At 41.1% G+C, this 21,339-nt stretch overlaps 2 protein-coding genes across 3 annotated transcripts in view; one reads left to right on the forward strand and one right to left on the reverse strand.

The window, feature by feature from the left end:
• syn3 (synapsin III) overlaps window positions 1-21,339 on the forward strand; it is a 139,252-nt gene that overhangs the window by 33,041 nt on the left and 84,872 nt on the right. For both annotated transcript variants that reach the window (XM_026147442.1, XM_026147441.1), the window contains exons 3-4: window positions 897-954; window positions 18,109-18,200. In XM_026147442.1, the coding sequence (XP_026003227.1) occupies window positions 897-954; window positions 18,109-18,200 (150 nt within the window). The remainder of the gene's footprint in view (window positions 1-896; window positions 955-18,108; window positions 18,201-21,339) is intronic.
• LOC113009239 (uncharacterized) lies at window positions 5,127-8,318 on the reverse strand. Its single transcript, XM_026147440.1, has 4 exons — window positions 8,158-8,318; window positions 7,392-7,777; window positions 7,162-7,303; window positions 5,127-7,010 (listed from the first exon to the last, which is right to left on the reverse strand). Exons 1-4 carry the CDS (start codon window positions 8,238-8,240, stop codon window positions 5,552-5,554), a joined length of 2,070 nt encoding a protein of 689 aa, XP_026003225.1. The 5' UTR covers window positions 8,241-8,318; the 3' UTR covers window positions 5,127-5,551.

A 21,339-nucleotide genomic window follows, 5' to 3' on the forward strand; every position in this document is an offset into this window, starting at 1 on the left:
ATATGGGCCTAATTGTAGCTGCTCTGTGTCCTTTTTTAGGCTTTTTTAAAACTGTTTTTTTTTTTACCGGTTTAGCTGTGCATTGTACATTCAAATTAACCAAAGAGAAAAAGTTCACGTTTCACTTTTCTGTACACAAACATCTTGAAATAGCTCACAGAAGCCACGTGCCTCTTGGTAAATCTAAATTCTGCAAGTCTGACAGGACAAAGTCTGATGGGATGTAAGATAACTCTTCTGGTAACTGGAACTTAATTGTGTCAGACCTGAAGGAAACTGCTGCACATCAGGACAAGATGATTCCTGTTTTTTTCCCGTGTGACTGTCACGTGACTTCTAAACTTAGTTTAGTGAGTAAGTGCTCAATATGTAGCAACCGCAGTGCAGTTTCACCTGCTCTACAAACTGCTGCCACAAACACATGAGAAAAAGCAACACGCAGCTACTCATTCATTGTGCTGCCTTTATTAAAAGCACTTTTTTTCACCCTTAGCCAAGGGATTGTGTTTACTTGAAGCCCCGCAAGGTCAGATTCTGTAATCATGGAAAATGTGAGTCATTATTTTGCCTACTTGCAAGGTATTTTGGAAGGTCTGTTGAAATTTCAGCCCTCTTTCTATCAAATAAACAAAGATATTTTAAGGTTGTTTTCACTGTTAGGAGTGTTTAGAGCACGTACATTATTCTGCAGGAGAGGAATCAGTGCATATGACCTATAGTAACAAATCATTTTGTGTTGGAATAGTGATTTATACCCTCTGAGTATCGGCTGAAATCAGAATTCCACTGTAGAAATGCCAAATGTGCATAATGCAAACAAAAGAAATCATCTGATATGGATCAAAAGCAAATCTATTATCATTTCTTTTACAAATTCTCTCTTTTATTTCATCTAGGGCCAAGTATTTCCGAGGGAAAAAGCTGAACGGGGAGTACGAGATCCGTGTCGAGCAGGTACAGTGTATTTAATAACGCTATTCTGCCTATTCATTATTTTAAAGTCATCATTGATAGCTATTGTGTTATGTACTCATTGATCCTTTAAACATAAATATTTTGCCTCTTAACAGCTTCGTACTGATTGCGCAGCAACATGTCACTAAAATATTTGTAATAAATGATATGAAATGATTTACAAAATGTTTGGTTTTTTATCTGTTCAAAACCAAAACTGTATAATAATGAATAATGCACACCAAGGTTATTGTCCATTTAATAAGAATGTAATAAATGTTGACAGACTATGGCAGTCCTGACGAGCTACATGTCGTCTTCCATTTAAAGTTTTTGTAAATCATCAGTTTGGCACTTTGGGACATGTGTGCAGTGGTCCCTTGTTTATCGCAGGAGTTACGTTCCAAAAATAACCTGCAACAGACGAAATCCGCGAAGTAGTCAGCTTAATTATTTTACAGTTATTATAGATATATTAAGGCTATAAAAAAAACATTACACACTTTATGCACTTTTCTCAGACAGACATGAACATTTTCACACGTTTCTCTCTTGTTTAAACACTCGCAAAGTTCAAACCTTCGTAGAAAAATAAGTCCAGTATTATAAAATGAAACCTTTATTGTATTTTTCTTTCGAACATGAGGGTTTGAGGTCTTACTTTTCATGTTTTCTTCAAGCTAAAACTACACCGCTAGCTTAACGGCTAATTTAAGTTAATGAAGTTGTTCTTTGTCTTAATGGACACTTAAAATTTCTTCTCAGTCTTGAAATCTAAATGATAAGAGTTTTTTTTTTTTTAATTAACAGCGTATAACATTTAAGTGAATGCTTTAGTTGTTTAGGGGAAAAAACCTCCTAACGCTTCCACTCATGTGTCACCATATTCAATTATTCCTGTAAGGAAGAAAGCGTACGTTAATTCAGCACAGTTATGAAATTACCACTTATATGTCTAGACATACGGTATTTACAGTGTGTAGATACCATCTAATTTACCTTAAAAAAGCTGTTCAGTTTGACATGTGCAAGCCATTGTTGAGACTGAAGCTGTCTTTGAAATGGAGTGGTGTGTTTTTATGTGAGAAGGGAAAGAAACCGCAGAAAGCTGGAACGCTGATTTTATAGCCTGTTTGCTTTACTCTCAACTGTTGTGGTCACATCCTCCTTCCAGAACGGCGTGGGAGCTGGAATGAATCAACACTTTCTTTTGAAAATCGATTTTTCTTTTTTTTTAATCTTGCGGCCTCATAATTATTGAACTCCAATAAAAATGCAGCTGATTTAATAATAAGCTCCCTTAAGAGAATAGTGAGGGTGAAGCGACGTATGAGCACCCCTCCACCCCCCACATAGCTCAGCTATAGCTTGAACTGACCTACTTGGATTTTGTTCGACCCTCTTTCCCAGAAGCCCCCTGCACTGACAAATACAAGTCGGTTGCTAATTGCCTTCAGCAGCCAGATTCTTCATCGGCTGTTTGGAGCCTCAGAATGATGGAAACACGATCTCTGTGTGAAAACTTTGCGACATGCTGCGATGAACCATTTTAGGGAACAACAATAAAAGCAGAGAGTCCCACTGCACTGGCTTCTGCTCTCTTGAATTCCACTGTTGTTGGCTTCTTATATAAATGTCCTTTCTTGAGTGACTTTGGGCTTTGGGGAGGCCAATCAATGTCTGATAGGTTTCCACTGTGTGCTTTTCTATCCAGGAATGTTTTTACACACTGCACTGGGAGTGTGTTTGGGATAATTGCTGTTGCCAGTCAAACACTTTCCAGATGATATTACTTGGCAGATAAGAAAAATCTAACTGCACTTTTCTGCTTTCATATTTCCATCCAGTGTGACAGTTTGGGAGCTGAAATGCAGTTCCACACCATGACAGAGCCTCCTCTGTGATCGACTGAAGGGCCAGATACATCTCTTAAGTCTTTGTTGTATTTTTTTTTTGTCATTTTTGAAGAACATGACATTTAGATTATATTCAGTTGCTTCAGATTTAGTTTTTGGGGCCTGCCACTTCCTTTTTTGTCCTCCGCTTGTTCAGTTTTCCTCAATTTTCTTTAACAAAATGTACACCATGCCAAGATATGTCAAGTATTTAGCTAATAGCTCTTTGGGAATCACTTTGTTGGTGCAAAAATACTTTTTTATGCCTGTCAAACTGTGTTATCTTTGGCACTTTTACAACTAAAGAAATGGGAATAAATGGTGTGACGGGCTGCTAGTGACAAAGTGCCTAAAGATACAATTTAAATGAGCTCTTTGCTAATTTGTCTGCTTTGTATAGACACAGCACTGGTAAAAAAAGGGGGCCAATGTTCAAAGTAAGAGCGGCTGCTCAAGACTGCATTGAAAAATTACAAGACAGTGTGGCTTTTCAGAAGCAAAACATAAAGAAATCAAGGGTGGCTCAAGATTTTTGCCCAGTACTGAAAATAGCCTCTTTGTTTTTTTCACCAGAGTTGAAAGATAGCTCAACATGAAGGCCGTTTAGGTGCTCCCTGAGCTGTTTTTTCTCTGTTATAATGTAATTACAAACTGCATGCCTTACATGGATGGACATTTAGTTTGCTAGTTGCCATGCATCATGTTCATGCTGGTTAAGCTTTCTAAAGCAATGCCAAACCTTCATAACTCTTCTCTGACTTGCTTGCTGCCATATAAGGTACCATCTTTAGACTCGCAGAGCACACACTCACCACAGCGTGTGATGGTGCACTAAAGGAGGCCGGATGCCAGTCCGAACTTGTCCGAAAGAGAACCAGGAGAGACTGGCTTTGATTCTCAGATGTGATCTCTCATTAAAGTGTGCTGCCTCTTATTTACACGACTCACTTCGAACTTCAGATTAGTTGATGCTCACAGCCCCGTGTACACTGGCTAATCCCATTTTTCTTTTTTTAACCACTAAACCTATGCTTGTGGCAGTGCTGCTGGTGGCTTATTTGTGCTCCTAAGTGACTCATAAAACAAGCTTGAACCCATTGCTTTCTCACAAAATTACATGCAGCTTGTTCAGTAGTATTTCTTGATTCTGTTGGGGTTGAGGGTAACTGTAAGTCAGCATACCTTCTGGATTACAAACACACAAACAGTCCTGACTGCAGAGAGCCTGTTTCTGTGTAACTTCTTCACTGCACTCGGCAGTCATCGGGCTGGGAGTTGTAGATTTCTTTCTTTCATTGAAGCAGTTAGGCAGCACAGTGGCACCGTGGTTAGCACTGTTGCCGCACAGCAAGAAGGTCCTGAGTTCAATTCCACCATCAGGCCGGGGTCTTTCTGTGTGGAGTTTACATGTTCTCCCCGTGTTTGCGTGGGTTCCCTCCGGGTACTCCGGCTTCCTCCCACCGTCTAAAGACATGCAGCTTGTGGGGATAGGTTAATTGATTAATCCAAATTGCCCATAGGAGTGAATGTGAATGGTTGTCTGTCTCTGTGTGTTAGCCCTGCGACAGACTGGCGACCTTTCCAGGGTGTACCCTGCCTCAACAGACCCGGCCTTTCTGATGAGTTTGTTCAGTTTGTTTGCGTCCTTTGCTTGATGCCTCGCCCCCTGCACGCCGCAGCAAAGAAGATGGTGCTCGCAACAACAGACTGATAAAACATTTAGAGCAGCCAGCTGCATACATTGAAGTATCTGAGCTTTTGTAGAAAGCAAGTCCAGCTCAGACTAGAGCAGGGCGATATGGCCAAAAATATTTATCACGATATATATTTGAAAATTTGCGATAACGATATAACCGACGATATAATTGATGCGAGACAAAATACAACTCCACAACATTACTAGCGCAAAAAGACAACCTTCCATTTATTTTCACTTAAACAAGAAGCTGGTTTTTATGTACATTAAAGCTTTATAAAAATGTAACAGTGCAAATGCAAATTCCTTGCTGAAAGTTTAACCAAAAGGCATTTCCAGTAGAAATGGGCTGACATATCCTGAGCATAACCATGTATAATATCCACTGAAGTTAAAAAGAGGTGCTTTGCAACATTAAACTGCAGTGTGCAGTACGCATTTTTCGGACCATAAGGTGCACGGGATTATAAGGCACATTAAGTGAAACAAAACAGTCAGATAAATCAAACTTTATTAAACTCATTCTTCTTGCTTCCTCCACTTCTGTACCATTGGTTCATTAATGTTGAATTCTCTAGCAGCTGCTCTATTCCCATGTTGTTGCAGTAGGGGAGAGTGAGGTAAGATGAGCCACTTTTTACTCTTGTTGCCCTGGGTGTGAGAAAAAATGACACAGAAATAGAATGATAACATATTCCTTTATTTCAGGATGTCTCCTTTCAAATGTAATGATCAGAATCTATGTCTGATGACGCTGCCCAAAATAATGACCTATTTAAAAAAAATGCTCCTTTGGCTCAACTTGCCCCAGATTAGGGGTAAATTGAACCTAGTCAGTGGGTAAACTGAGCCATCTTGGGGCAAACTGACCATGTAGTTTTTAAAATGTAAAACTGATCATATTGTGAAAACAAACCATTTTAACAGTTGTAAACCTGTGAGAACAAACCTGGAAACTGGTGGTTTCTAAACAAACCACCAGTTCAAAACCATTTATTCAAAAGAACTATTCAATATTCCAATGATCAAGGTTGCAGGGGAATATGAACTGTTGCTCCCTCCTTGCAGTTCCTCCAGCCTGTTGAGGTTGAGGTAGCTTCTTCAGCACATCCTTGCGTGGGAAAGATGCCTCATCATTTTCCTTGAACACAAACGTGGGTTTCTTACTGCTAGTGATCCCTCGGATTCTTCTGAGAAATCTGGCACTCACTTCGTTGTCTGCAAAGCTGTCAACCAGGCCAATGTAATGGTGGCTCCTGGATTTGGATGCAAATCTTACGATGACAAAGTCACCAACTACCAGGTCTGAGACATCTGGTTCACTTCTTTCATCGCTGGAACTCTCATACTCAGAAGTGTCTTCAAATGGGATGGGAACATCACTCTCCTCAGAGCTGCTTTCCACTGCAATTTTTGTCTGGGTTTGTTTCCTCTTCCACATTCCTTGCTTTTTGTGGATTATTTCTTTTTTGCCTTTCAGTTTATTTGTCTTTTCTTCATGGGCTCTCTCAATTGCCTGCTTTTCAGGTGTATCAGTCAGGATTCGTGTCTTCACACGCTTTCGATTTGTTTGTTTCCTGGGCTGCTGACTTTTGGGTAAGGGTAGAATATCAGTGGGAGACACATATCGAGCATGGTTGGGGTCACTTCGTGAACCACATGCATGTACAGGGTCTGGTGAAGGTAGCTCAGCAGAAAGAGAGGCTGAAACCACAGGTGCAACACCTTCAGCGGCAGGCTGCTGCTCCAGGTTGGGCCTGTCTGACACCATGGATGGCTCAAACTCTGCATCAGAGAAGATATCTCTGTTGTAAGGGAAAATCCCAGTGGCTCTAAATCCCGAGGAGATATTTCGTGGTGTCATTGCTGACATGAAAGCATCATTCACACAACCAGCAATTTGGTATATGCTGGCAGTTTTGCCTGGGTTGGACCTCATCCAGCCATCAAGAGCTCTGTTGTAATAGGTTTTAAATGGACCATACACACACTTATCCAGAGGCTGAAGGCGATGGGAAGTGTGGGGTGGAATTGTGAGCATTACAATACCACTTGTTTTTGCTATGTCCAAAGCCTTCAGTGAAATGTGGGCTTCATGGTTATCCATGATTAGCAGCAGTGGCAGGTCAGGGGAGCACTTGGTCTGCTGAACCAGATGTTCAAGGAACACAACAAAGACATCTTCACTGATCCAGCCTGATCTTGTAGTGGTACCAATTGATCCTGGAGGTGCTCCTGCAATGAAGTGGTCTTTGTATCTAACCCTTGGGAAGATAAACATCGGAGGGACTGCGTTACCAGTCGCATTGACAGCACAGACTACAGTCACCAGTTCGCCTCTTTCAGCAGATGTGATGGAGCCCACTTGTTTTTTTCCTTTTTCTGCCACTACCTGCTTTGGTGTCTGTACTGTTGTTACACCTGTTTCGTCAACATTAAAAATCATGTTTGGGGGGAATTTATACCTGTCAAACAAAAAAAGAGCAATGATGATTAGTTAAATTTTTAAGTAATGCAAAAAATGTTAGCTGAGAGTACGCATATTTATTCACTTAACTGTTGTTTGTAGTTGTCATAAATAGTTATTAATGTTTTCAATTAGATAACTTCTGTTACCTGTCGATCACTTTAGCCAGATTGTCAAAGAACTCCCCAACTGTAGTCTTATTGAAGGCTGTAGCTCTTCCCAAAGATGTTGCCTCAGGCATACGGCAAGAGAGATGGTGGCGTGCCAAAAAATTCTTGAACCATTCTTTACCTAAAAAATGTAATGGTAAAGTAGTAAACTACACAAAATACATTAGTCTGTGCCAACCTACTGAAATGTTGTTTCTTGCACTTCCTACCGGCTAAACCTTTCTCTGTCCAGTTGCTGGGAGTAGGAATGTTGTTTCTGCCTGCCAATTCTAATGCCAGTTCACGGCATTTCTTTGGGGAAATGCCATGGAACTGCTCTGCAAGCTTCTTGATATGCTCTGCTAGCTCCTTCTCCACCTCCTCAGAGAAGACTCTCTTTGCTGAAGCTGTTCCACTATAGCCAACCGATTTGACCTCCTGTGTGTCCCTCTTTTTAATATATCTCCTGAGTGTTGACCTGTCAATTTGTCTTTCTTTAGCCACTGATCTTATGGACTTTCCTCCCTTGACTTCACTTGCTGCCCTTTCAATCTCCTCCAGGGGTGTTGAGCCCCAGCTGGTCTTCCGTCTGTAGGTCCTTGGCATGATATCTTTTCTATAATAGTTAACATATGACAAATACAACAAAAGGGTTCAGTATACTGAACTAAAATACTATTTAATAAGTCAGAGCCTTAAATAAATTTCAGTGCCTTATGGTGGGGTAGGTTGAACCATTGGATCAATTTACCCCATAGCCTTTGGCTCACTTTGCCCCATAGCCACCATTTTGAAAAAAACGGGCTAGCTTAGCAATTTAGGCTAATCTTTAGAAAACTTCTTCAGATGATATTATATTTTAGAAACCCACCAACATGTATAATATATCATTTTAGACACAGATACATTTGTTTTAATATTACAGTCAATTTACCTGATAGGCAGAAATTTTACTTTGACAAGCAGAAAACATTTTTTTGTGTAATACAGACTTACCCCTTCTCCAATGTGCTCCTCTTTAACATAGCAGGATGGAAATGATGAGTGCTTCCTGGATTTATGGTCACATGACAAAACATGAACACAGTTACCTAGATACAAGGGGTGGTTCAACTTACCCACTGGCTCATCTTACCTCACTCTCCCCTATATTAATGACTAACCTCGTATTGTGGATGGATTATCTCAGTTGTTCTCCTGACTGAAGTTTGGTCCGTTTACAGCATCCTGCCATGCGATTGCATTTGTTTCTAACCATGAAGAACCTTCACGTTAACTTTTATAAGTGGAAAAGTGTTAGTGTTCGTCCTCCAGCTTCACTGTTTATGTTATGCTAACATAGCTGTGTCGCTAGCGATCACGTAGCACATCATTATATACCAGCTAGCCCAACTTCAGTAACCCTACAAACGTCACTTCTGTTTAGTTTCCTGTCTTCATTTATGTTGGAAGTGATAGCAGAGCTGTACGTTTGATTTTTTTCAGAAATCTCTCAGTCAGAACATGCTATATCATGCTTAGGTAACTAGCGAAACTAGCGAGCTAACTTCCGCTAGCTTCCTGCTAACTTCTAACTCCGTTAAATGTAATAACTTTTGTTTTCATGGATGCCTGGAAGTTAAACTTTATAGTTACACCTGGTAAAGCAGCAATGCTGATCGTTTTATTAAAGATGAAAGAATTTAGACAGTTTTTAACTCTAAGTGATGCTGCAGTGTTGTTTGACCTGAGGTATACGGAGTTTAGGACCCAGATTACTCCCAGATTTAAGAGCATCTTAGTCTGACAAATACGACAATAACAACGGCCGCTTGCATGTTCTGCAAAAAAATGTGCTTTGTTGTGTATCTGACGGACAAACACCAAACCAGTTCCACATCACGGAAGTTGCACCATTTTTACAAACCAATTCTGGTTCATCTGTTTCACTCAACAATCGGCCATGTGCGTATGAAAACAAAGGCACTGCGCATGCGCGTTTTACTCCCATTCTATCGCGATATTTCATTTTCCTATCGTTGCCTAACATTATACCGGTATTACCGTGAACGGTATAATATGGCCCAGCCCTAGCTCAGACCCTTTTTGTAGGCAGCGTCAGTGTTAGCAGACCACTGCAGCCTGTGGTCCAGTTGATACTTATGTAAATGGTAAACTGCCTGTATTGGTATAGCGCTTTACTTAGTCCCTATGGACCCCAAAGCACTTTACACTACATCCACCCATTCACACACTGGTGATGACAGCTACATTGTAGCCACAGCCACCCTGGGGCGCACTGACAGAGGCGAGGCTGCCAGACACTGGCGCCACCGGGCCCTCTGACCACCACCAGTAGGCAACGGGAAGTGTCTTGCCCAAGGACACAACGACCGAGACTGTCGGAGCCGGGCTCGAACCGGCAACCTTCTGATAACAAGACGAACTGCCAACTCTTGAGCCACGATCGCCCCAAATTTTATATTGTGAATATTTCAACATCAGTCCCACCAATGCAGACGGGGGAGGGTCGGGATCTGTTCCTGCCAAAGTCCTCCACCAGCTCCTTTGTTTTGGCCACATTTAGCTGCAGGTGATTCACCTCACACACCGATCAGTCAGTCCTCTGTACGCCTCTTCCTATCCCATCTCCATACTTCCAGTAATGGCTGTGTCATCAGAGAATTTCTGCAGGAGACGAGTTTCTTTGATGTACTTGAAGTCGGCTCTATAGATGATGAAGAGAAAAGGGGAGAGCACAGTTCCCTGCATTTCCATCCCAATCTTTAATCACTCTAACCTGTTGCACATCCTTAGTGTTCGGCCTCACGTACAACTCACTACAAACCATTTCCTTTGCAACCCCCCACTGAACATTAATGAAATTTGCTAAATACTAAAAGGGTAAAAACAGTTATGACAAAGGCTACATATCTACAGATTTCCCAGATATTTCTACCTCACTGTGGTCCTGTCTAACCAAGCAAGGCCCAAACAGGGAAACATCAGAAATCAATTATATCCCTAACATAACCCCGTCTTCTGACCTGCGTCTGTATTATATCCTTCATAGATGTTAACTTGAGGAGTTTTATCTCGCAGTAGGTGGCTGTAGATTATTCGACCCACTGACTCAGTCAATTTGTTATTTGAACACTTGCCTGCTGTTTTACATTTAGACTCAAGAGCTGTGTTCATTCAGACGAGTGGTACATTCCACAGATCTCTGGAGCTTGTGGGATATCCATCTCCTACAATGCCTTTTGTATGTGTCTGAAGGGTCTTGGATGTGTTGCAGCCTTGTGGCAGTGCCAAGTTCAAGACCTTCTTATTTAGTTTCTCGTGCACTGGCAGTTTTTTTTACCGTGCCTGTTTCACTTTTAGATATTTAGAAAATTCTGACAGTCTGCTGCAAGATTTTTGTAAAGTTCAACAGCTACAATCAATGTTGATCACAGACGTAATGACACCCAACAACAGGCTGGCAGACAAACTGCCTGTTTACTACCCACAACTCATAAACACTGTAATTTACACAATTGGACAGATTAAACAGAACTGAAGAGGCCTGTTGTTTGCAAAAGAACAAGAGGCACTTCTGTAGGGTTGCCGGCTCGTGTGGTTTGGGTCGCGCGGGGCAACATCTGCTGGGCAGGCATATGACCTCAGCGCCGTCCACGCTCCTTTCCGCTGCAGTCATGGCAGCTCACAGGCAGTTGGCTGTATGTTATCCGTACCATTTTTTGGCTCGTACTTGCCCATGACATAGGGCATGTGAGGAGAGCTTTCAGAAGACGGATGGTTTGGTGTGTAACTTGCTGCCTTCTGTTGCTCCGTTGCACTTAGCATCTGTCGTGAATTTCAGCCGTCAATGCCTCAGTGGATTATTTCACTGTTGCACAAGGTGGTAGCTATTAGCAACAAATACCTCTCTGTGGTGCATATGAATAGTCCACTGTACTTCAGGCTTCTCAATTGCATCAGCATGGGATTCAGCAGAGCTTATCGAGAACGACGAAAACATTAAACAAAGTATCTGCCCCGCAACTACTGCGTGTTCCCCATGTGCTGAGTCAAGTCACGCAGTTTTGTTCTGACTGCAGCGTAAAACTGAACAGCTCGACCTCAAATAACAAAAACAGCGCATCACATGCCAGATAATGTGGGATTAATAAAACTGCTATATTTATGTAACGTTTTCTATTTAGAGTTGTTTTTAAACTAGGTGTCAGTTTGTCAAGGTTTTCCCCCATTGAAACCAGAGATGTAAAGCAATAAAAGAAGCAGTTTGGAGCAGAAAAACATCTATTTTGAGGTGAAAAGAAATCACACAATTGGAGCTAGGGGTAGTGAGAGGCAGTTTTTATTCACTGGCAGAAAACGAACTTAGAAACACAATACATGAGCACTAGAAACAAAACCAAAATCCAAACTGGGAAGGATGACCTCAACTGGGAGTTCATGACATAACCTGACAAAACATGACGACTGAGGAACACACAGCTAACACGGAGGACACGTGGGAAAAACACAGGGCTTAAATACATGCTGGCATAATCAGGGAATGGGAGACAAGAGGGAAACACAGCTGGGATAATGCACTCATGACGAGACGCTGGGAAGCAGAACTGAAACCATAAACATGGGACCAGGACTACCAAAGTAAAACAGGAAACTGAGACAAAGCACCAAGATGCAGACTAGACACTAAGACGTGGAAACATAGAAACCTGAAGCACAGAGATGATACAAAACAGAAACCACAATCCAAGGACTGACGATGTAACATAAGCAGAAAACCATAAATCATAATGATAATCAGAACTATCAGTTCACCAAAAAACACAAAGCATTGGGTCTGTGACCAAGTACCGTGACAGTTACTGAGACTTCACCGCTTACGCTTAAGATGACAGTTCAGTTTGTCCTGGAGACTTGCGAACTTAAAGACCCAAAATTTCCATTGCACGTGTTACACTTCAAATAAATTCAGACAATTTCAGCTTTAATACTTCAACTAATCTCTGGTTTGCTCCTTCAGTCAAAACTGGAAATCATGAAATATTTTATGTAAAAAATTATCAAATGTTTTTACCTTCAAGAAAAAAAAAATTGTCGTTCTGGACATTTTTGCAAATCAAAGATTTAGGTGTAACGTGGCTGGTCCGTTTAAGTTGTTTTTGATTCAGGACCAAGCAAAAGGCACCTTTACCCACGTGAAAGTTAATAACCTTCCTTAGTCCAGATCTAAAAATACCAACAAAGATTCCAGATGAGCTGCTGTCAGATGGTGTTTACTGTAAACAGTATCCATGGGTTAATGTAACTTGGCACAAGTTGACAGAGCACACAAATAAATACTCCTTGTTGCCTTTCACCACAGCAGTGTTTGCCTAGTATGAGACTTTATCAGTCAGGAAGAGGCTGTATGTGATTCAAAGGCCAGTTAGATGTTAGCTGTGTGCTAAAAAGAAGAAAAGATCACAAGTTTGGATGACTGTGATGAAAGTAGCTGTGAGTAGAGGGAATGACAATGAAACTGAAAGTGCAGAAATTCAAACAAGCTTAAGTAAGCAAGATTTGTTGTTCTCAGCTTTGAGCCATAGTTAAACTTAATCGTAAATCAACTTTCTCCCAAACTGTGTTTCTGCTATAGCAGTTTGACTGCACACCATTCTTAATTCAGCCTGGATGCAGGTCAACAGATGAGAAGAATCAGTTCTGGAGGCAGTTGTCCTGTGTATCACTTCCTGTTTTCCTTTCCCAGGGCAAGAGCTGTTCCAAGGCAAGTGTCTGAATGTGGTACCGTGATGGTAACCATGGCACTGTGAAAAGCCTCCTGCCCTGGCTTCTGGGCCTGTGCCCTGTACCAGCTTCTTTATCCATTACTACCCAGTGACACTGGCTGTTAGCACTCCTTTTAAATGTAACCAGCCAATTGGAGATGGTGTGTAATTCTTGAAGCTTGCCAAAATGTTGCCCACTCTCTGGTTTTATCAGGTCGCCACACAAGCCACTGTAGGCCCTGGTGTTTGGGATGGGATTTGTTTAGAAGCAGCACGGTGCATTAGTGCGTACATGTGCATGGGAGTGTCACGCAGTCAGTGTGCATTTGGGTGTGTTGTGCATTTAGGAGCCTTTCTTGGCACGGCATGTGCTGCAAAGCACACAGATGTTTCTTTTGGGAATGGGTATCAGTAAGAGGGGAGCTGAGAAAAGCACCAGAGCCAAATACATGTCCTTCAGGCACAGTGAGCAAGAGTGGCGCCTCGTTGTCCCTGAAATAAGATTATGGTATTTATTCGCCCCCTGCTCTTCCTCTGAGAGTGCAAAACAATAAATTAAAAGAGGTGGGTGTTTCTTTTTTTCCCTCCCTCTCGCTCTTGCCCCTCCAACCCCACCCAAAAAAACCTGAACAGTTTTGTTACTCAGCAAATTCTTTTTAAAGGAAGTTTACTCCCCCATACAAGGTTTACATGGGCCACAGAGCTATCCTATCCTGATAATAGTCCTTTTTATGTAGATGAAAGCCCGTGTGAGTCTCAATAAAGTTTGGCAAAGCCTCAGATGAAAAACACAGCTTGAGGATGTCCAGATACCAATTTGCTTAACTAGCAATGCAAGCTTATTTGTTTATTAAATTACGCAAATACTGGACTGAAAATGAGTGATGAATCCACATTTTACATTTTTTTTGGTTAAAATCAGCTTTAATATGTAAGAGAAAGGTATAACCATCAAAACACAGTGGAGGCTGTCGTGGTTTTTGGCTGAATTCATCCAGTGATGATCTTATCAAAAGTGATGGAAGAATGAATGCAGGAAAATACTGCTCTGGAAAGCAACTGATTGGTAATAGCGTCACGTTTCGGTCTGACAGTGATTCCAAATCTAGTTCCAGTCCAGTAAAAGCAAACCCGGATAGAAAAAGACATAATGGGACACTACCAGTCATGGACTGGCCACCCCAGAGCCCGAACCTTAACATTATGTAGGCAGTGTGTGATCAAGCTTGTTAGAATTGTAAACTAAATCTGATATTGACTTTTTTTTTTATCTGTACTGTTGTCTGCCAACACCTAAGGGGGAATGTCTTAGGTGTTTCTGTAATGTGTAATGAATTTGGGATTTTGTAAGAGTTCTACACTGGTAGAATAAAAGCAGTCTACCAGTGACACTGTGAATAAAGAAAAAAAATGGTTTGCTGACCATTCTTGCAGTTAACTACAACTTTCTCCAAGCTGTGAACTGTGACATACCTTAATGCAGATCTGTCAGACCAGCTGCAAAGGGTTTCTTGCATCTAACAAGTCCATGATTTAGACCGTCAGCCCTCGAGTCATAAACGTATTTGATTAGCTGAATGCCATATGTCATTAGCCATGTGCTGTACATGTGTTCTGGGATTTATTCCAAAGGCCAGATATCACTGTGGGAAGGTGTTTTTCACCCCATGAGTGTCCTTGGGAAACATTTGAATTGTAAAAATAAGAAGAATTTTCTTTTTCAGAATAATAATAATAGTATCTTCAAATGGTAAATGGCCTGTATTTGTATAGTGCTTTACTAGTCCCTAAGGACCCCAAAGCGCTTTACACAACCAGTCATCCACCCATTCACACACCCATTCACACACTGGTGATGGCAGCTACATTGTAGCCACAGCCACCCTGGGGCGCACTGACAGAGGCTTCAGATGTAGCCCATTAGGTGTGCTACATTTTGATATGCTTTTTGGGTCCGGCTCTCCAGCCAAAAGCAGTGTTTTCAGTATCTCGTCCTCGTGGCGTAATCATGCAGCAGTTAAAGCAGAGCTGAGAACCAAACAAACGCTTGGCTCTCCGTTTGACACTTTTGTGAAATGGTTATGAAATGGTCGCTTGGTTATTATTTCATTTTTGCTCACCGAGCCACAGCCAAGCCACAGCTGGCTTGGGATTAGCACACCAGGAAATGCAGCCGTGTTTCCTGTGAAATGTGGCGCTCGAGAGTCGACCACGTCACTTCAGATTGACTTTTTGCTTTTCCACAGAGAGCAGGCTACTTGTTTAGGGTCCATTTAATCCACTACATGAGTGTCATGTCTCATACTTGAAACTGATGTGACGACTACCAAACGGCAGCGTTTCGTGTCTGCGGTCAACCGACTGCTGTTTAGTGTCCCTCCAGGGGCGTTCTGTACCTGCGGCAGATGGAAGTTTACAGTGACACAGCTTGACAGACTCTCCTCTGAGGGAAAGCAGAGAGCATGTTCAGAGTGAGGAATGAGGTCTGACAAACAGGCTGGAGCTGCATATTTAGGGTGTAGCTTTGGTTATATTACGCAGACATATTGTTTCTGCTGTATAATGCAATTCAATTCAACTCGTTATAACTGACTACAGTAGCTGTAGGGGCACCAATGACTGTAAATGTGTGTTGTGTTTTTTAAGTGGATATGATGTATTTGTACAAGAAGGTACAGCTGGAGAATTTTTAGCTAATCCTAGTTAGCATGAGTAATTCACGACACAAAGAGGTATTAATGTTGGCTAGCAAAGAACAGAAATTTATTTTTTTGACAAACTTGCTCAGGAGGTAGAGAAAGTTATCTACGTACTGGAAGTTTGGTGTTTTGGTCTCTGGCTGTTCCAGTTTGTTTGCCAAAGTGTCTTTGGGTGAGATACTGAATGGCAATGCCTCAAGATACTCTGAGGCATTCATCGGAGAATTGGATGAATGAAGCATGTCGTGCACTCAGAGTGCTTTGCTTCGAGTGATCACGTAGAGTAGAAAAACTACATAAGAACTAGTCCATTTACTATTTAATTAGAGGATATGGGAATTCTTGGGGAGAACATGAGGCCCAAGTGGAGCTGAACCACAATTTGTGGTTGAATTTTAAGTCCTGGAGTTTGCCATATGGGTGAATGCCACAGTTGACAGTAAAGGTCTAAGCATAACTTCATAACCATTCGTCTAATGGTTAGAGGTAGATATACACTCAGCAGTAACTTTAGTAGAAACTGGGTTGGATCCACTTTTGGGTTGGCAGAGATTCAATAAGATGCTGGAAACATCCTTCAGAGATGCTGCTCCATATGGACATGATACCATCACACAGTTGTTGCACACCCATGATTCAAATCTACTGTTCCACTCACGGTTGCTCTATTGGATTGAGATCTGATGACTGTGATGGTTATTTGAGTACAATTATTATTTTGAACTCTTTGTCGTGTTCATAAAACCACTTTAGGATGTTCTGAGCATCGTGACCTGGTGCATTGTCCTGCTTTAAGCAGCAGTCAGAAGATGGATATACTGTGGTCATAGAGGGAATGGCATGATTAGCAAAAATACTGAGATAGCAGCGGCATTGAAACGATTCCGACTTGGTAGGAAGAGGCCCAAAGTGTGCCAAGAAAATATTTCCCACACCATTACACCACCAGCAGCCTGAGCTGTTGACTGAGCAAACAAGGCATGCTTTCATGTTGTTTATGCCAAATTCTGACCCCACCACAGATATTAGGTCACCAAGGTCTGGACCTCGGTAATTTCTCTTCCAAAACAAGACAATAAAACTGAGACAAATCAGTGTTCATTTGCCACATGACTTTTAATTTGAAAGTTTTATGAAGTCCTTGCCTGTCCTACAGTCCCTCTTACTGGGATGTATTGAGAAGGTTAGGTTGATAAATCACCCACAAGGAAGGATAATAGATTGATTTAGGAGCGATGGGCGAATCAGAGGCACAGTAGGGCCAGAGCCACTGAGTAAGGAACTTTTTCCTTTGTGCAGTTTTAATTTCAGTATTTACTTTCAGTATTATGCTATACGTATAGCTCACGTTTCTTTTTACTCCCACAAAAGAAGGAAGATGATAAAATATAGTTTTTTACAGCTTTCAAAATTTCTGGTTTTGATTATTTGCAACTCTAGGAGCCCGTCTCCTCTGAAGTGTAGCCTTTTCTGTTGGTTATTAGACGTGCTTCACCTTAAACATAAGATATTAGCAAAAACAAATTTGGACCTGATTGATTTCTAAACCTGAGCATGATGCTGAACGTGACCTCCACGCTCTAATCCAAAAGGCACATATGATGTTGTTTTCCCATTTTAGCAGGTTTGCCTGGGTTTTGTGTAAGTTCTGGTCTACAAAGAGTTTCTTTATGAGCTTTTCTTTGCCTGCATATGTGCTGAGATCATTCTCTAATGGTTGGAGCTTGTTTGGGGAAAGGAAGGTCTGATGTACCTCTGACCAGCATCACTGAATGGTGCAGTCAGAAGTATGCGCACACCCATTAATGATGTTATGGTATTCTGGCACACACTGGAGTAATTTCCTATTTCCTCATTGCTGTCTAGCTGCAACAAAGTTTCTTACTATTTTGCTCATTTTTTTTAGGAAACCTTGAGAAATCCTTTGCAGTAACTTGGTTATCAATCTGATAGAATTACTCTTACTCTACTCTGAAATTTGGTCCAAAGCAGTAAACATGAATAGATTTATGGGCTGTTGTGACAATCAGTACAAGGACATTTGAATCATCCCTCCCAATCGTGCACAAAGTCCATTCCCAGAAGTCAACTGTCGCCTTTCGTTCTGAGTATTTCTGGAAGTTTGACTGAGTCATTAGGTAGCCAGGCTACGGCCTTTCACAAGGCCCTCACTGTCCAGGAGGCCACTGACTGGGAATAACTCAATTAGCCTTCTCTCACCAGCTCACTTTGTCACTCTGTATTTTGCTCATTTCCATGAGAGTGCAGAAATGTAAAATGGAGGTGAAAGAGTGTGTTGTAGCACTATCTTGTTGATTTTTGGTACTTTTCACAAACAACATAAAGTCAAATTTGAATGCAGTCTAACGCAGTGTCCACATTTCTTCCAGCTTGCAGACACTGATTCAAAGGGACTGTGAAATGCTCTATGTTTGTGCATGTCGCTGTATGATCTTGACATGCCTTGTCTTCGTTACTCCTAGGCAGAGTTCTCAGAGATCAACTTGGCTTCCTACGTTAACTCGGGATGTATGGTGGACATGCAGGTCAATAAAGGTGGCACCAAAGTGATCAGGTAAGACACTCGAAGGGAAGTCGTTTGAGGCACTGGGCCATCCAATATATACTGTGCCACAGTGAGCCTGCACACTTCTTTTCTCTCAGTGCTGTTAAGCATGGCTCTGTGTTTCAACCCCCCTCCCCCGGCATGAGTGAGACTCTATAAAATCAATGCTTTAATGCGATTTAGCCTTTGAAAAAACTAAAAACGGCTTGCTTACTAATTTTTATCCTTGCAGGAAAATCTGTGTGACAGTGGAAAACTGTTTAATCTTTTCACTTTGGTCACAGTTTTCATGTGCGTTTGAGCTTTCTTTTATCTCTGGCTCTCACAGCGTCACCGTGAGGTTTTTCCACCCTGCAAATGCACGTTAAACAAGCAGGAGTTGTAGCTAAGTGACCGAATTAGAACTCGGGCAAAACTGACGGTTGCTATTAATCTACTTGTACTAGTTTTTTGCATAAATGTTTCTAAATAACATGTAGACCTCATGTTGCTTTTACTTCATGAAACCTTTCAGTACAGCTGTTGTGGGCTGATGATGGTGACAAGCTTGGACTCCACACAAGTCACGTCTTTGGTGTTTTTAGTGACGTACTGAGCAGTTGGGTCAAAAATGAAAATATTAGCAAACTTTTCATTCTTTAGCTCGCAAGAAGGGCTTCTCTTCCTGTAGTACTGGTTACATTTTAGGAAAACTTGCACACAATGATCAACGAATGGCTCTTGACCAAACGTTTTTGTTCGATGTCAAGGCCATTTTTGTTGTTTTATCGACCCTGTTCCAAGAATCACAAGAATGGGCTCCTAAAAGAGTCGGTCTGGATTATGATTAATTTCATAAATGAAATGTATGCTGTGAGATAACGTTGCCTCCAGTCTAAACCATTTCCACATGGGACAGGATTTAGTCTTAGTCTTAACTAACCTCTAGAGACCCATATACAAGGATAAATCCAACTTAATTTTAAGTTAAGATATTTTGCTCATGTAGGCGGTTCTATGATTGCCATGTTGATATTACACCTCTGTCTACTTATTGTTCTTCCGTTTTACGCCTTAGCTGTAAAAGCCTGATAGTGTATCCTTGTTTCCCTGGCGGGTAGGCGGGCAATGCGGACACATCGTTTTGAAAATGCAATAACTTCAGAACAAAGCAATGTGGAACTTTCAAGTTGACATAATAGGTGTGTACTAAAACTCTCAGAATCTTAGTGACCTCAACCTCAAGGTCAAGGTCAGAGGTCAAGTTTCCTATAAGTGTGGTAACTGCGATAACTCCAGAAGGAAGTCACCTAGGCTTTTGACATAGGTACCAGCAGTGGTACCTGAGGGGGTACCAGTAATTTCAGTTATTACTCTTCCTGGGTTTTAGCTTGGATGGCACTAATTGGCTAATCATTTGTCTTTCTTAGGCAATCATTGGAACAACCAATGAAGTGGTCTGAACCCAAGCAGTGCACTTTAGATGGTAGTTAAAAATGTTACTTTTCCAATGGACCTTTCAGCAGTTGGACTGCACTGTTTCCAATCCTAAGCAAAACAAACCAAAGCGTAGGTACTTCCTATTAGCTGCTAACATCCAGCTAATATTTAGCAGCAGTGGAGCAAAATGGGATTCGGAGGAGACAAAACAAAATGATAGTAATAACAAAAATGATATTAATAATAACTATCGTTGTGATACTGTAGCTATAGAAAATTTAAAAATGAAATAAAATAGTAGCAATAACTGTACGGTGTTAAAAATAAAAGAGAATCCTTAAATGTAACCTAAACTGTGCAAAATCATCCAAAAAGAACAATTACATGTGCGTATTATACACACAATATCGATGTTTTATTTTTAATTAGCAGCGTTACCATCTATGTTTGTTATCTCATTAAATTAATTTTCCTCTCGAAATATTTTTGCGTATGGGGAGTTATGGGAAGAAGTCTGACCATGTTACAAATCAAGTGAGAATAACTGCCGACCGAGAAGGCGAATGGTGCTGCTGTTACAATGCCACCTGTTGTCAGAGTTGACACTGAGGTTATTGTGGGGGTTGAATATTTTTCATGATGTTGCTGTAATGGTGGAGAAGCCAAATTGGTTACAGATGGTGTTACTCGCTCACAAACACTGACATTCACTGCCAGATTATTTGGGCTTAGCTTATCATTTATTATTCTGAATCTTATTCTTGTAACTCAAGAAGCCATTCTTAAGGAATGACTTCTTGACAGGGAAACTAAGATACGGAGAAGGCTGTGTTATGGCTTGGTGCTGTATATCAGCGAGTGGTGTTGGAAATTTTGTCAATTATGAATGCAGGAAAGTACTATCCACCACGGAAGTCGATTTACTAAGGAAAGAGTGATTGGCAGTGGCATGATAATGGCTCTAAACACACTGCCCGTGCAGAAAAATCATACCTGGATAGAAAAAGACACAGAGGAACAGAATCAGTCAAGGACCCGTCTCCCCAGAGCCGGGACCTCAATATTATTAATGCAGTGTGGGATCGTGTTGACCGAAAACGGAGCAAACTCCAAAGAAGAGCTTTGAATGACCCTCAAGAAGTCTGAAGAACTATTCCTGAAGCCTTTAAAGAAGATTTAAAGAAACAAAAAGAAAGCTAGCCTAAGAGAGTCCAGGCTGTGATACAAAATTTGACAAGCCAAATGTGGTGCCGAATATTGACTTTCAAGCTTGTTAGAATTGTACAAATCTGTGGATTTGTGCATATTTCAATACATTTCTGCACCTGTTTCCCATTTTGCAAAATAGAAAAAAGAGGGACAGCCCAAGGTTTTTGCACAGTCCGCTCTAAGCTGTAGAAGATGGACTTTACATGTTGGGCTTATGTGGTATAACAAGGCAAATCTGACCTGATATATCCATGTGCATGAAAATAAAAGATATTAATCAGTTCACACATGGATTTATTTTGCTCTTCAGCTCTTTAATCTGTTTTTATCTCTTAAGAGATTCAAGTTTGATTTGATAGTTTACTATTTGAAGTGTGGTTATATTAGTTATATTTCATGGAAAAGAGACTGTATCTGAAAACAAAATGTTTGTCATCTGGTGAGTATGATTAGAGATTAGCAGGGCAGTCATGTAATCTTTCAACTGTCTTTATACTTTCAACTGGGAATGCAGTAAATA

Source organism: Astatotilapia calliptera, chromosome 17 (assembly GCF_900246225.1).
Source record: "Astatotilapia calliptera chromosome 17, fAstCal1.2, whole genome shotgun sequence".
NCBI classification, from domain to species: Eukaryota; Metazoa; Chordata; class Actinopteri; order Cichliformes; family Cichlidae; genus Astatotilapia; species Astatotilapia calliptera.